This window comes from Mastigoproctus giganteus, chromosome 2 (genome assembly GCF_048544385.1).
Source record: "Mastigoproctus giganteus isolate SK-2022 chromosome 2, ASM4854438v1, whole genome shotgun sequence".
In the NCBI taxonomy this organism is placed as follows: Eukaryota; Metazoa; Arthropoda; class Arachnida; order Uropygi; family Thelyphonidae; genus Mastigoproctus; species Mastigoproctus giganteus.
The window spans coordinates 65,694,293-65,712,331 of NC_143576.1; the positions used below are offsets into that span (position 1 = coordinate 65,694,293).

At 36.5% G+C, this 18,039-nt stretch overlaps 1 protein-coding gene across 2 annotated transcripts in view; it reads left to right on the forward strand.

The window, feature by feature from the left end:
* IntS3 (integrator complex subunit 3) overlaps positions 1–18,039 on the forward strand; it is a 1,056,838-nt gene that overhangs the window by 602,518 nt on the left and 436,281 nt on the right. For both annotated transcript variants that reach the window (XM_090368499.1, XM_090368500.1), the window contains one exon: positions 16,587–16,644. In XM_090368499.1, coding sequence (XP_090224625.1) covers positions 16,587–16,644 — 58 coding nt within the window. The remainder of the gene's footprint in view (positions 1–16,586; positions 16,645–18,039) is intronic.

The following is an 18,039-nucleotide window of genomic DNA, read 5'->3' on the forward strand; positions in this document are numbered from 1 at the left end:
GTAGCCATGTGGGCAGGAGCAGCAGTGGTTATCACGTGCTTCTTGATTAGACCGGGGTTCGAGCCTGTGACCACCAAATATGGAGGATGCGGAAAGGTCAGGAAATGACCACCACATATTCCCGGAGCAATATGGCCTTAGTTGCTAATGCTCCTAAAAACTAAATAATAACAACAACAGCAACCCAGAGGTTGTGGGTTCGAATCTCGCCTCAGGCATGGATCAGAGTAGTACAAAAAAAAAGCTTTGGGAGGTTCATTATGGCCACAGTAGACGATGTGCCAACAACTAACAAAAAAAAGCCTCTCCTTCCTGTATAAATTGTACTCTCCATATTAAAATTCAGCATCACTTATGTCTGAGTGACACCATTTGATGACTTAATCAGTACTTCAGATTCATCGAATTTATTCACAATGCTCCTATCTGTGTACGTGCAAGTAACGTGCACATGTTCTTACTCTTAGTTTCACTAGCGCAGGCCATCTATTTCAGTCATAAGAAATTCATGAACAGGTTCAATATGGCCCAGGAGGCCCTTGTGCTAAAAATCCTCAATTACAGCAACAATACAGGCTATCTATTTATTTCCTGTGTGATAACCCACAGCAAGGTCCAAAGTTCCAGTCTGCTGCATGTACCAATAGTAGAACTGCAAGAATCACTTTCACCTCTGGCTCCAGCTCTAGTTAGGCTATTAGTGTGTGTATCACCCCAAGCTAACAGTTTCCCTACCTGCAGCAAATATTCAGCATGAGGCATTAGCAAATATTCTTGAACCTTCTAATTATCCCATCCCTGTAAAACAGTCTCTCCTGTTATCAAGCATAGACCAAGCTGAGAAAAATTCTACGACATGAACCTTGCACATTCTCTCCAGGGCCGAATTGATTGACAAGGCTCTGAACATGTGCTCCCTCCTATCATGTATGGACAGAATAACTGTTCAGACATGCAACTTTTTACCCTTGCCTTGTACTTAAGTAAATCCTCATATCTACTCTTAATATCATTAGTGCCTACCTGAAAAACAGTATCACCTTTTGTGCCCTTAAAAGATGATAGCTGCTCTACAACATCATATTATTTTGTCCCTGGGAGACATACCCCGATTCTATATACCTATATAGAATCGGGGTATAATATATAATAATATATAGGTATATTATTTTAGGAGTGAGTGAGAAATTTTGATAAAAGGAAGATGGTGAGCATGAATTAATTCAACCACCTTTGCTTTTCAAGGCATTGAATGCCTAAGTGCTTTCAGAAGTAATGTCTCTGCAATCCTTGGCATTTGGGCCTTTCCGACAGCTGCGATCTTGGCAGTGGCGTTGTTGGTGTGGTTTATTTATTTATTCTTTTGTTTCATTTGTTTATTGTTGATTTATTGTTTCCTCATGGAAATTATTTTTGATCCACGGCCATCGTCAATCGTGTCAAGTGCTGAAATGAAAAAAGTGTCAACAGTATCTGGATGAATATCAAGCTTATGGTTTTACTGAAAGCTCTTTCAGCTCAAGACAGCCATATGTCCTGTGTGTTCTTTTTCATGTGTTCCTATATGTTCTTTTTAAAATGAGGCTATGAAACCATCAAGACTTTTAGATTAGACCACTTAAAAAGGAAACATCCTGATAAAGTTGGATGGAATGATTGCGTCTTATAAAATTGCAAAAATCATTGCAAAAACTCATACAATTGCTAAGACTGTTATACGACCCACATTAGAGACTGTAATTTCAACAGTGATGCATCAAAATCCTTCCAGTATTTTAAAAACATTGCCATTGAGCAACAATTCAATTCGAAGATGAATCGATGAGATGTCAGTTAACATTGAAGAGCAGCTAATTGTCAAACTAAAAAGGAGAAAATTTTTTTATTCAGATTGATGAATCCACAGTTGCTGACAATAATGCCCTTCTTGGCATACGTTTGTTATTTCGATGATGATTGTAAATTGGAAGAAGAGATGTTTGTAAAATCTATAGAAACTGAGTGTACTGGAGCATCCATTTTTGCTTCTGTAAAAACATGGTTTGATGAAAAACAAGTACCACTGGAAAAATTGGTATCCTGTATCACTGATGGTGCTACCTCCATGGCTGGAAGACATGAAGGTTTTATAACCTATCTAAAGGAAGTATGTCCAGAAGTTCTTGAAGTACACTGTATTGTGCACAGACATCATCTGGTTGCATAAAATATTAGTCCAATTCTTTATTAGTCTCTCAGTATAGTTATTAAAACCATCAATAAAATAAAGTCGCATAGCAAATATGATCACCTTTTCAGAAAATTTTGTGTTGATAATGAACAACAGTATGTGAGGCTTCTTTTACATACAGAAGTCAGATGGCTTTCTAAAGGAAATGTCTAACAAGATTTGAAAACCATTTTGATGCGAAGGAGACACATATTACTATGGCTTGGATTTTTTGAGAACTTAATGAAGAATCACTTCAACATCAAGGGAAATTAAATATGGTGATAGACTTCAAACGCATATTAAAAGTATTGTGAATTAACCAGTTGACACCAACCGTGTTAAAGCATGTTGAATTAAAATAAAATAAATAAACACAAAAACTAATTAAATAATTTAATATTACTCGGATAAAATGATGTAAAAATACTAATTACAATAACTTAAATAAATTATACAGTAATAAAAGCGTTAAAACCGGAGTTTCGAAGGCATCTGCCTCCTTTTTCAACAGCACACTTTACCTTGCAGTAAACCCTTAAATACCCTCAGGCTCACGGCACTCCTCACGTGGTTTAGAAACACGTGCAATGTTCTCCTTATGTGTTACGGAACCAGAAATGGCTCGGGAGTGTGCCAGGCGGAATCATTCATCCCGTCGAAAGATCACTGCCTCAAAGAGGGTCTGAATACGTATTCCCCTGTCCCTATTGATAGTATTGTTCTCAGCGGAACAAATCTGCAAGCTCTCGAGCCACTTGCAGTCCCAAAACCTATGCGCCCGATCGATGATAACCGCTTTGTCCGGGGAGATTTGATGATGCTCCTCCCAAAAATGCTCCGCCACAGCAGATTTTCCATAGTCTGCATTCTTTATCGCACTCATATGCTCCCTCAGATGATCCTTAAAACAACGTTTTGTCTCACTGACATAACATTCCCCACAATCCGGGCATTTGATACTATAAACGACCCCACTTATAGTTTCTCTTGGTATGGGGTCTTTTACCTGAGACACAACTGTGTGCAACCTACGCCCTGGAAGCTGCACACAGCATGTCTGGCAATTCCATAACAGAAAGATTAGAAGACAGGGTAGTGTCCAATAGAGATAAATGATCTTGTCTAGAAATCAGAGACAAGCATAGGAACAAAAGAATCCTTTTTGTGAGATTATAAGACAGGACTGAGTTTTAGAAGAATTGAAATCAACTAAGTTATCTTTGCTCTACTGGAGAATTACACCGAGATCAACATTTAAGGAGTTTGTAGTGGATATTCGAGAAGTTGAAGCTGTTTGTGCAGGGCTAGGTTTCTCAAACTGAAAGGTAGAATGCAATGTGCAGTCATCAGCAAAACTATGGATAGGTTTTTGGTCAGCGCAAGAAGGTCATTAGTATACAAAAGGACATGAGTGGGAGAAAGAACTGAACTTTGGGGAACTCCAACATTAGTGGAGAAGTAAGAAGACAGAGTGCCATCTACCAATGCCTGCAATGAGCAGTCAGAGAGAAAACTGGATTCCCAAAAAAAAAAAAAAAAAAAAAAAAAAAGTTGGCAAAAACCATTAGATGGAATTGAAATTGTCCATAGATGGGTGATGGAATCAATACTGGCGATCATTGATTAGATGGAGGATATGAGCAAATTTCCAAGCAGAAGTAAAAACAACTTTAGAATAAGAAAGTGAAAAAAGCGACACACAACAGGATTAAGTTCAGGAGCACAGGTTTTGTAAGGTTTTGAGAACAAGTGGAAAATTGCCGTCAGGACTTGGAGCTTTCTTAGCATCAAGATTTATCCAAATCCATCTGACATCCATTTAACACAAGAGCATAGGAGGCATGGAATGGAGTGTATTGGGAATGGTGGCAGGTGATTTTCCAAGATCATCAATACACAAGTTGGAAGCAAAATAGAATGCTAGCAGATCAGCTTTTTTTGGCTGAAGTCACAAGTCACAATAGAACCATCTGGTTTTGACAGGTGGGAACAGAAATGGGCAAATGTTTGTGGCCAGTAGTTTTCGCAAGAGAACAGATTGCTCGAATATCATTTGGACAAGAAGGAAGTTTGAAATTCAAAGCAAAATGATCTGAATAATTTTTTTTGTGAGGTAAAACTAAATCTCTATATGTTATGTGTACAGACATTTCCAAAAAAAAGCTGACCTTTTTTCAAAACCTTGTTTACCCGATCGGAACTTTCAGCTGAATACTTTCCTGAACTTGCAAAAGTAATTAATGAACAGGATACAAACAAATCATTGAGGAAATGTGACATGAAAGAATACACAGCTGTTCTAGACTCCTGATTGAAGAATGCAATGAAAGGTTTGCTGATTTCGAGAAACATAATCTCACACTGAAACTAGCTTTTCAACCACACCTGATTGATGTCTCCACAGCACCTGATGACTTACAGATGGAATTAATTGAGCTCTCTGAAGTCGCTATTTGATGAGAAGAACGATCCTCTTCAAATATGGAAAAATGCTATTGAATACCCATGTCTACATCAACATGCTTGTTAAATGCTATCTTGTTTTTTACACAACCTACTGTTGTGAGTCAACATTTACATATATGACACAAATTAAAACAGGCTTGAGATCTCAGATGATGGATATTCTCTTGGAGGACTAATTAAAACTGTGCTCAACTATGTTGGAACCAAATATCAGACTATTATCTGGCATTATTTTAATTTTGTTATCATCGTTGCTGAACAAATAAATGTCTTCGCTAATTTTGTAAAGTTTTTTAAGAAGTGGAATAAAGTTGGAAGGTGTTTTATTAAAAAAATATATACTTTGAAATATTATTTATTAATACTGAAAAAATATAATAAACATCCAATTAGGTACGAATTAATGTTAAGTTTGCTGCTCAACATCAGGCGATTATGGCATAATTTTCATCTGTAAACATGCTGAGAGACTCACATTGTTGAGACGGTTTCTTGATGTTATTTTTAATATACTTCATATTCGAAAATATTTGCCAGCAGCAATTCATCGAACCAAAAAACTGAGAGAAGTCCAAATGCAAATATTCTCAAATATATGTATATACATATAGAGTCGATTCCAGTTATTGGGGCCACCTGTTAATTGGGGCAGCTGTTTATTTGGGGCAAATCTTAAAAAAGAGAACCCAATCAAGAAAATAGCCAGGGTTTACTTCGCTTAATTGGGACAGCATTCCGTTTAATCGAGGCAGGTGACCGCAGCACTGGAGATTACCCTACGATTGTCTCTGACCGTACCGCGTGGTTCAGTCAGATTTCTGTACGTCACAACCATAAAACAAAAACAATTAGCAGTCACCTGTTTATTGGGCTTTTCTGTTAGTGCAATAAATGGATAGTAAACTCGATCTTATTGAATTTGCAATAATACTGATAGCTGGAATTCTGTGAGTTATTGTGGTGAAATGTGTTTACGCTTCCATGGAATCTTCAATCATATAAAAAAATTAATTTTCAGAATTTTCTCTTCATTGCTATTTTTAAAGCTTCATAACTTGTTACTCCGTTCTCACTTGCGTTTTTTGTGTTACTTGCATTTGTGTGTGCCGTGTTCTTTGTTATTGATTGCTTAGCGTTTTACTGTTTTAAATTTTAACCCCCACCCACACATGTCAGTGAACAGAAATGTCAACTAGTTAGTACAGTAATACCCCGACTTACGCTACCCCGACTTACGCGAACTCGGAGTTACGCGGTTCTTGATTTTTTCGTTTGGCAACGCTGCCGCCCACTATCTTCAAGGTCGTTTTTCATATGTTATCGATATACAGTGCGACGGCGGAGAATGAGAGCGAAAGATGAACAAAATTCAACTTTGCTGCTTTTATGTTTTTTATATCAGTGAAGGGGAAACACATTTCGCCATAATAACATAAAAACCAACACAATTCCAGCTATCGGTATAATCGCAAATGCAATTAGATCGAGTTTACTACTAGTTTATAACAGATTTCACTAGCAGAAACGCAACTGGATTTTTATTGTTTTATGGTAGTAACGCCTAGAAATGTGAGGTGTTAATAGTGTATGTTAATAGTGCCTTTATGGTGTTGTTTATTCAGTTGCTACATGCGCGCAGCTTTGTTTATGCGTATCAAGCGTGCCTCCTCGTTTTGTAATTGTGCTTTATTCCCTAAAAATGAGTAAAATACTTAATTAAAAGGTGTGAAAAGGAAGCGTCCTGGTGAAGACACTGCAGATTCAGAGAGAAAAAGAAAAGCAATTATCGATAAACAGAGGCGGACTGGGTCAAAAATTCTTACCCGGGAAAATTTATAGTGGCCTCATACTATGGTTTATGGCCAAAATCACACCGGCCCACCGGGGTTTCCCCGGTAAGGCTTATGGCCAGTCCGCCTCTGTCGATAGAGAAAAAAAATATGAAATTGTGAAACGCTTTGAACGAAATGAAAGACCATGTGATATTGCACGTGCTACAGGCCTAAATGAAGCAACGGCGAAAAGCACATGACAATTGCAAACTTGACAGTTTGAAAATTGAAAAGGGCTCAATTGTAAAGGGCTTAAAATTTTTAGAAAACAGACTCCAACGAAGAACGCGTTATAGCTACAAAGCAAGGAATAAAAAAATTATTAGCTTGCTACGAAGAAATTCTGCATGAAAAAAAGAAGGCGCTGTGTCGTCAGACGAATTTGTTAGATTTTATGAAGCCATCGACATCGAAATAACTTTTTAACGTAAGTCATTTGTTTTTTTAATACATATTTTGTATTAATATGTATAAAGAACTGCAATTTTATTAATATTTTTCTTCTAAACTAGTGTTTTTGTTAGTCCTTGGTCCCAATTAAGTAAAATTTATATGTATTTATATGCAAAGTTGTACCCCGACTTACGCGAATTCGACTTACGCGATTTTCGTCGGACCCACCTATCGCGTAACTTCGGGGTATTACTGTATGTACATATTACAGTACATATTAATTATTCCAATTATCACGTATCATATAATTTTTTAATTGGTAAGGTAAGGTAATAAATGTCAAACTTGTGCTTAATATATCTTTACTTTTAAAGCCTGTGGATAATATCTCTCCTATTTTCACTAATTAGAATTGCTGTTTAATGGAATTAAAATTCAATTCACAAATGTGATCACAATGACTGGCGCTTACTACACATTGTATAGTGAACAGTACTTTACTATGGTGACTCCATCATAACATGATTTGATTGTACAGTGAACCAATTGTAAAGTGGGGGTCCATTGTATTTTTAGCTATTTACATGAAACTTCATATAATTGGAGAGCCGCTTAATGAGGTCAAAATGCACTAGTCTCGATGTGTCCCAAATAACCTCTTCAAATATGGAAAAATGCTATTGAATATACTTTTGACCGGAATTGACTATAATGTATCCGGTAAGCTACTCCACGCATCGAACACAATTTGGTCTTTCTTTTCAACTCATCTATCGCCATCCATTTGTGCAGAATTGCAAGGGTAGTTCTACACGAATAGATGGCGATGAAATCCTTAATTTCAGTTTTAAGGCATTTTAAGCCTTACATTCCACATGTCCTTGATTTTTTCCATTTCAATTTGCATTTCATGTGGGTTAAAAGTTAAAGAGCCGCAGTTACATACTCAAAGAGCTGCACGTGGCTTGAAAGCCGCAGGTTGTCGACCCCTGCTTTAATACTTTGTCTTCTTTTATACAGAATTTTGCTGCTCAAGAAGTTGAGCAGCAAAATTCTGTATACTCATAAAATATTATTTATTCACTAAGTAAAGTGTATTTATCTTAAAAAAAAAATGGTAAAATTTTTTAGGCCATAACATTCTTCACTTATAATACAGGTATTAAAGTTATTGTGTGACATTCATGTTATTAGCATTAGCATTAGCAGAGGCATTTGATGCAAGAAAGCAAGCTTATGCAGCATCAGCCAAAAAAAAAAAAAAAACCCACTTCCACTTCACCCCTCTGTTCGTTCAAAATACCTGTCCAGCTGAGCCTTAAACTTATTTAGGCTATCAACCTCCACCACAAGGGATGGAAGTCTGTTCCACCAACCAACCACCCGCTGGCTAAAGACAAATTTCCGCACGTCTATCCTACATCTGTCTTTCCTCAATTTGAATTTATGCCCTCTCAGGTGATTATTCTGAGCTAGAGGAAGAATCCCATCAGCATTGAGCATGCTCAAACCATTCAAGGCTTTGTACACCTCTATCAGATCACCTCGCTGGTGCCTAGTCTCCAGACACTGTAATTTGCAAAACTTAAGCCTTTCTTCGTAAGAGCACCCCTTTGGTCCATTCACTAATCTTGTTGCCCTTCTCTGTACTCGTTCCAGCAGCTCTACATCCTTCTTGAAATGAGGCCTCCAGACGTGTATACAGTACTGTAGGTGTGGCCTGACCATTGCCTTATACAAGGGAATAATCACCTCCTTCTCCCTGTAGGAAAAATTCCTGTATATCATTGACAATACTCCATGAGCTACTCTTGCAGCCCATCTGCACTGCTCAGAGAACTTCATATCTGCCTGCACAACCACCCCCAAGTCCCTTTCATTCTCTACCACTGTCAGTGTAGTAACACACAGTTGATACGTTGATCTGGGGTTGCTGTTTCCCATGTGTAGTACTTTACATTTGTCAATGTTAAACTTCATTTGCCACCTCTCAGCCCATCTGCTCAACCTTTCCAGATGCTGTTGCAGCAGCATAGTGTCAGTAGTGTCCTTGACAACCCTGCCAACCTTTGTATCGTCTGCAAACTTGGACATTAAGCTTGATATACCGTCATCAATATCATTTATAAATACAGAAAACAATAATGGACCCAACACTGAGCCCTGAGGGACTCCACTAATAACATTAGTCCACGATGAGCAGTGTCCATTGATTACCATTCTCTGTCTTCTCCCCCTCAACCACCCCTTTATCCATAGCAGCAATTTGCCTCCAATGTCACACTGCTCCAATTTGTGTAGCAGTCTTCCATGTGCAACAGTATCAAAAGCCTTTCTAAGATCCAAGTATATAATATCAAAGTTATTCCCTGCATCCAGTTCTTTTGTGACTGCATCATAATATCCAATCAAGTTGGTCAGGCAAGACTTCCCCTTAACAAAACCATGCTGTGTCCGAGCTATAACTGAAGTCTTGTCTAAATGATCCTGCGGTGCTTCTTTAACCAGTGCCTCCATTAATTTTCCTGGAACAGAAGTTAAGCTCACAGGTCTATAATTACTTGTGTCAGCCTTTGATCCTCCTTTGTGAATTGGGGTGACATTTGCACATTTCCAGTCTATGGTTACCTCCTCTGAGTCCAAGGAAGCTCTCATAATTATGGCTAAGGGTTTGCTTACTTCCTTTGCTGCCTCCTTTAATATAACTGGATAGATCCCATCCACCCCGGGGGCCTTTCTTGTGTTTATCTTCAACAATTTCTCCTCCACTTTTCCCAGTTATTTCAAGATTCTGTAGCTTACTGCTAGAGTTGAATACACCTCTGGCATTCTCCTCGCTGAATAACTCCTCATGTGTGAATGTCGATGCAAAATATTCATTTAGTTTGTTAGCTACGTGAGCAGGATCATCAACAGTTGACACATCAATATCAAGTGGACCAATCTGATTCATCCCCTTCCTACTAGAGTTTACATAAGTAAAGAACTCTTTGCTGTTTTTCTTTGCATCCCTTGCCAAGGATTTCTCGTAATCTGCCTTCGCCTGCCTAACCTCCTTTGTAACTTGGTTGCATATCAACTTGTATCTATCATAGGCTTCTGTGTCATGTGTTAATTTGTAAGTATCCCATGCATTTTTCTTCTCTGCCATATGCCTCATTAATTCATCTGACATCCATTTTGGCCTAAACCTTGAACAATATTTCTTAGTTGGTATGTAAAGCCTAGTAGCTTCCAAGATAAGTTCTTTGAATGCTTCCCATTTTGAATTTGCTGTTGGTAACATCATCAGTTGGTCCCACTGTATAGAATTTAAATACTGTCTCAGTCCATCGTAGTCACCTTTACAGAAGCAATAACCCTTCCTTTTACCCCTAATGGTAGTTACCTCTTTGAGTAAATCCCACTTCAGCACACTGTGATCACTGCCACCTAGTGGTTCATTTATCTACAGATTCTTAATGCATGAAGAATCACTGCTGATAATCAAATCAAGAGTATTACTCCCTCTTGTTGACTCCCAAACATGCTGATGTAGAAAACAATCATCCAATAAATCCACAAAATCCCTGCTAGTGTGTGAGTGACCAGCCCGAAACTCCAGTCAATATCTGGGAAATTAAAATCCCCCATTATAAGACTCTCTGATTTACTGACCCACTCTATTTCCCCGTACAGTTTCTTATTATACTCCTCAGAATCATCAGGCCTATAGCACACTCCTACTCTCAATTTTGATCTCCCAATGCTTATGTCACACCAAACTGACTCAACACTGCACTGTCCAGCAATGTCGACTGGATCCACTTCCTTGGATTTTATGTGTTTCTTAACTAATAACATAACCCCTCCTCCCTTCCTATCCTGTCTATCCTTTCTGTAGACGTTGTACTCCCCAAATTGCAGTTCTGCATCCCTTATATCTGTGTGACACCACGTCTCTGATATCCCAACAATATCTGCCTTTGATGTTTTGAGCAATACCTCAAATTCATAAAATTTATTTACTAAACTCCTAGCATTGGTGTACACGCAAGTATACCTGCACCTGTTTCTATTCTTAGCTACCCTAACACAACCCATGTGTTTACTTGTACCGCAATGGCTCCCAGCAGTCTCTGAAATATCATGCTTCTTGTTTTTCAGGCTTCTGCTCATTCTAATAGAAGCAGTGCAAGAATCTCTTTCACCTCTGCCAGTGGCTACTGTCAATCTATTGGTCTTTGTCTCCCCCCAAGCTAGCAGTTTTCCGACCCACCTAACACTGCCTTGATAGCATCAGAAAATATTCTTGCACCCTTTCTATTTAAGTGTATCCCATCCCTGTAGAAGCATTATATTGAGGTCACACTGTATTTAAAGATTATTCCATTTATTTAATTCTGAGAATCTACCCGATACTATTATGAAAGAAAGAAAGAATTGTGGAGTGACCCCTGGTTGGGGATATAAAAGTGCACAAGAAAGCATGAAATATAGCAAGTTAATGAAATCAATATATAAATGGATAATAAAAGTAGCACATACAATACTAAGCATGCTATTAAGAAGGTACCAAAAAAAAAAAAAAATCAATTACTAATTCCGAACCAATGAGTCACGAAGATTAAATATTTTACTGTTGGCCCTGTCAGGGGACAAGATGCTCCTGCTGAGTTAAGAACATTTTAAAGGTACTCATGAGTGTTTTAATGTTATATATTTAGTTTGATATTTCTGTGATAATTTAGGGGTTATAGCTGGAAAGACTTCCAGTTTAAGCAGATAACAAAGCTTTTTTAATTTAAATAACTCAATTCTGAACATTTGCAAAGTTAAATTCTTCTGTGGAAAGATCAGAAATAAAGACAAAATAAATATAATATAAACTGGACAACTATTTAAAAAAGTAAAGCATTACTTATTTTCGCATGGATTTCTGATAAGTGTCAAACTTAAAATGACTGAGAAAGATGAAAGGAAGGGGAAAAAAATGTGAAGAAAAGTAAGCAAATTTTGTGTAATTATTGCATTTTGATGATTAGTTTCTTCCAAAACTAAGCATCATTTTCGATTAACATGAATTCTGCACATACGTATAGAGAATAACAGATTGGAATATTCACAAGAACTGATGAACCTACTTCTGATTGTTTGAAATGATGGCAGTTTTACTTTGTCTAAATGCAAGACTCCTGGAAATTCCATGCAAGGTGGGGGTCTAGCTTTCAACATTGCATCTTCCCTCTAATTTAAACTGATCTCATTAGTAGTCAAAAAAAAAAAAAAAACCTTCCCATTTCACCTATCCATTCCATCCAAAACTTTTTTTATTTCCTCCTTGAATTTATTTAAGCTATCCACTTCCACAACACCTCCTGATGGAAGTTTAGTTCCAGCAGTCAACCCTAGCTGTCTAAAGCTTCTGCACATCTGTTCTGCGATCATCCTTACTAACTTTGAATTTGTTTCCTCATGTGCATAGTCTCAGAAAGAGGAATAATGAATAATCCATTCAAACCCTTAAACCCCTCGATCAGATAACTTCAGAGGTGCCTAGTCTTCAGATCTAGGCAATTCTGCAATTTGCAGAACTGAAGTCTTTCTTGGTAAAAGCACCCTTTTGTTTCTCTCACCATTCACATTACACTTCTCTGTACCCATTCCAGCAGCTCTGCATCCTTCCAAAAAAGAAGCCTCCAGACCTGTATTTGGTACTCAAGATGTGGCCTGACCATTGCCTTATGCAATGCAATAATCATCTTCTTATTCCCTGCTAGCAAAATTCCTGCATATCATTGAAAAGCTCCATGAGGTCCTGGCAGCCCATCTTCATTACTTAGAGAATTCCATATCTGACTACACAGTTATCCCCCAGGTCTTTTTCATTTTCCAGTACCTTTCGAATATAGCGCCACACATTTTGTAAATTACTCTGCTGCGATTACTACTACCCATATACGGTATTTGCATTTGCCATTGTTAAACTTCAATTGCCATTTCCCAGCCCATCTACCTAATTTTTCTAGATCCTCTAGTAGTAGTTTACCATCACTCCTATCATTAACCACCCTGCCAACCTATTTGATCTGCAAACCTGGTCATTAACCCTGATTTGCCTTTCTCAATGTCATTGATAAATATAGAAAACAACGAGTTTACCCGAACCCAGTGGAACTCTGCTACTAACATTAGTCCACAAAAAGCAGTGACCATTGATAACCACTCTGTCTTCATCAAATCACCCATCCTTTCATCCCTAGTTGAAATTTGTATTAATGCCACATATGGAGCCCATTTTATATAGCATTTATTTTACAATAATATCAAAGGCTTTTCTGAAATCGATTTGTATATCAAAATTATTTTTTGCATCCAGTTCCTTTATGACTGCATCATAGTATTTAAACAAATTGGCCAAGAAGATTTCCCTATTTCCCCGAGCAATTAAGAATGCTTGCATAGTTACCAAAATTTATACGGTATACCCGTATAGTACACTTGTTATAACAGTGAGAAATTGTATGGGAATATGCGTAAATTAAAATCATTATGGCTTTTTGCTGGTTACAGCCATGATCTCATTATTTCCATGCCCATTATAACCAAGTTCAACTGTATTGATAAATATTTTCCCAGGTTTTAATTTGTTTATTTTTTTAAATAAAAATCAAGTTTTACTGACACATTCCAAGTGTTTTATACATTGAAGTATGCATTAAGAAATAGAATTATACAGGCAACCCCTGTATAACATAGTATTTCTACAACACGGTTTCACTCTAACACAATTGAAAAATTGCAGCAATCCTCACACAACATGGTATTTATATAACATGGGTTCACTCTAACAAAGTTAGAGATTTGTGAATCTCGTTGTTGACTCGCTAGTCATTATGAAAAAAAATATTATTGGGAAGTCCCTGTATTTTATTTTGTCGGGAGATCCCCATGTTAGTTTCAGTGCTATTAAACTTGTGCTTGTTGAACTTGCAGAAAAATCTAAATTTCAAAGTTTCATTACAATTGGATAATATGCCAAGCCATCCAAATGAATTTGAAGTCATCCAAACATTGAAATAATGTTCCTACCTAATACAAATTTAATTCAGGCATTAATCTACCTTTAAAACCCGTTACATCAGAAAATTGATACAATGGATTTAAGAAAAAAATTGATTCTGAAACATTTTTCGATTGTGGCTGCTTTCTCGCTCTAAGAAGTAAAACCGTCAACATTAAATGAGTTTTGGAAAAATGTATGGCCAGAAGCAGTTCATTCAGGAAATATGGTCCAACCAGTAGAAAACGGAATCGGTGTGATAGTTGACATTATATGTAGATTTTGGCAAGTCGGTAGGCGGGGAAGATTTTGATGATATGACTTATGAAACCCTCCAGTTGGTAGAATCGCCGTCACCCCCACCATGTGGAAAAGTCATGAGTTCGAATCCCATCGAAGATGAGAGGAATTTTTATGCGTCTTTTTCACAACATGGCTGTGTTAATCAGTCTCAGGCGAACGTAACATGTTTTTTTTCTCAGGTTTTTCGTCCAACTAAACAGAAAATCGACCTTGGAACACAAGCAGTTTATAGACAATATACACAGAGCAACATGGCCCTAGTTGCCAGTGCTGCTACAAAAAAAAAAAAAAAAAAAAAAAGATATGTTTACTGAAGACGTTCAATAATTACTGGTAGAAAAAGCTGGCAAAGTGGATTTCGTAGACATGGCATCGGAGGTAAACCAAATCAATTCAGAGGATGATAGAGTAAATGAAAATTCTGGACTTCCAAATTTTACACTAAAAAGCATACGGTAAGGCATACTTAGCCGAGCAATTAGAATCTTATTTTTTGAATGCAGCTTCTTCGACTGAGAGGAGCCCAAAGTTCACAAGGGAGCTTCAAATATGCTTCGTTCCATACAAAATTTGCAAAGATCTATCAAGCAAAAGCTAACAAACCCAGATTACTGTTTTTTTAAAGAGAATGGAAGATACACGAAATCTAGAATGGTGTATTTTTGTTAGCTTTTGGAACATAGCCTCCCTTTTGTACTGGTTCTTAGTCCCGTATAACACAGTTTTGCACTATACGAGATTTTATAGGAACCTAACTACTGTGTTATACGGGGGTTACCTGTATATGAAAAAGTCACTATATGAAAGAATATTCCAGCTGCAAGGTTTATATTCACAAGCTACAAATTTTACAAAGTGAATCAATTTATTTTATTTGAAAATTAAAATAAGTAAATAAAAATTAAAATAATAATTAAAAACCATACACAAAATTATTACCTATATAAAAGAATATTTTTAATAGCAAACTACTTGAGGTAGATGATTTCTGATTTAAATTTTTTTCAATAAGACAAGACAGTGCAATCTCTTATCACTGAGGGTTAGGGTGGTTAGTTAATAGAAAAATAGTTTCTGTGAATTATTTGTGCTGTAGTTCTCTCAAGTTTTCCTGCACACATGGTTCTTAGCAGATATAAAGCACAATTTATATTCCAGTAATAGAAATATGCAAAACCTTCATGAGGAGTCCCTGGCAGGCTGGAACCCATGGCAGCGTGATCAGCTAAATGCTAGAATGGAGCGCATGCACAAAGAAAATTTAGAGTGTGTGGCACTTCTAAAACCACTGTGCAGGCACTCGGCTCAGAGAGAATCCTGGTCCCAGCACAAAACCCAGTTAGAAATTATTCTCTTATTCATTTAACTCTCCACACTGCTAAACATATTTTATCACAAAATGTAGTTAGCATCATTTTACCTGTTGATAGTGCCAGTCTTTACTGGCTCACTTACTTTAAGCCTGAAAATATCAAAAAAATGACTTGTCTCTACTCACTACATGGTCTAAGAAATTTGGTCTGTCCTCTTCCTCAATTAATACCTACCTAGCAACAAAGATAATGTATAAGGTTGCCATTAAATCATTTGCATAAGTGGCTCAATAAGAATCCCAAAATATTTTGCTAATGGTGTCCACACAAATAGTGTTTTGCAATGGAAGATGTCTATTTGCAAGAGGAGGAAGAAATTGTTTTAAAATAATGATTTTCCCTACCACATGTTTTATGTTGAATTATTTAACTTTTGCTGTTTTCATTTGATCATATAAAATAATAAGAGGAGTTTACCTCAATATAGTACGTAGAACACTTCAGTATGATACTCTCCAGAAATTAAAATGAAAAAATCGAAAAACTTACATTAGAGTAAAAAAAATAATTAAAAATCAATTTAATGCAATTAAAAATATTAAAAAGAATCTAATGAAAATATTCCAAACGATTTTTCTTCCTGAAGCTGACAACGCTTCATTTTCATTCCTGTGATCACGAGATACGGTCGAAAAGCATTGTCAGCTTCAGGAAGAAAAATCGTTTTCAATATTTTCGTTAGATTCTTTTTAATATTTTTAATTGTGTTAAATTGATTTTTAATTATTTTTTTTACTCTAATGTAAGTTTTTCGATTTTTTCGTTTTAATTTCTGGAGAGTATCATACAGAAGTGTTCTGCGTACTATATTGAGGTAAACTCCTCTTGTTATTTTACAAATATTAATATCAACGTAGAACGTATTGAGCATTACAGCTCTGATTCATACTATTTGATCATATTCATATTTTAAGGGGCTACCCTCAAATTAATTTTTTTTTTTTTTTTTTTTTTTTTTTTTACAGGGATGGCGAAATACGTTGTGAGATAATGGAGAAATTACTGCAAGCTGTTCTACAAGAGGTAGGCATTATCTAAAGTAGCTTAATTCGGATGTGATAAATGCCAGAATTAAAACATATATATTGAGCATTACTCACAAAAAAAAAAAGGAAGTTCCCAAGTTTCAAAAATTAACACAATGCCAGATGATACTAATTAAACCTTGTGAGTTCATTATTTGTACACAAAAATTCCCACACAGTAAAAACCATGTACAGTAGACTTTTGAAATAATGGCACCTTCAGGGATTCAAGGTGCCATTTTTTCGATTTTTCCGTTATCTAGAAAGTTTTATTTTTAATGTATTTAATGCAGAAATAATGAGAATAAATAACAAATAGAGATTAAAAATGCAATTTTATTAACTGAACATAAAAAAACATAAACATATTGACGATCCAGTGTTATATTCTGTCATTAATACACTCCTGCATACGCCCCATTCTGTTTTCTTTATTACATCGAGTTTAGTCTGCGCAGGTAGCACAGTGGTATCGTCACCATCCACCCTACACTGGGTGGAAAAGGCACGAGTTTAAATCCCATTGATGATGCGAGAAACTTTAATGGGCTTTTTTTCACTTCGTGGCTGAGTTAGTCTCAGGCGTAGATAGCAAGGTTTTTTCCCTATACACATGGGTATATGAATTAACATTCCAAGTAACCCTTATGTAATAGTGTGGATTATATCAAGTTTGTCAATAAGCTATGTTGTTCTTCTTTTCTTCTCTCTATTGAGATTTATTACCTTTACCATAGCGAGGGGTTTTTCATTTAAAATAAATGTAAAGCAGTGGTATAATCCACGATATCAGTACAGAATTCACTTTCAAAATGGCAAATGCAAACAAATACAGTAATCAAATGACTTGCCTTTTTCTTTTTTCGGCACCGCAAGACATCTGCACTGAATGTAAACATCTGATCCCAATGTGCCATTATTTTGGGTGCTGTTATTTTGACAGTCTACTGTAACAATTGACAGATGCTTGTTTACAGACACTAGTCTATGTTGAATTGTCTGATCAGACATGGATAGAAGAGAATTAAAAATGGAAGAATAAATCATTTCATTCTTCTGTTTGGTATATGTATTAGTAGTAGGAAATCATGCAAGGAAGCAAGCATATACAGCATCTAAAAAAATTTAAAAAAAAAAGTGGCACGTAGTAGTAGTAGCAGTGGCATGTGATGCAAGAAAGCAAGTGTATGAGCTTATGCAGCATCAGCCAAAAAAAAAAAAAAAAAAAATCACACCATTGCCTCCAAATGCCTGTCCAGTTCCTCCTTAAATTTATTCAACCTATCAGCTTCCAGAACGACAGATGGAAGTTTGTTCCAGCCATTAACCACCCGCTGGCTAAAGGAATTTTGCCAAATTTCCGCACATCTATTCTACATCTGTCTTTTCTTAA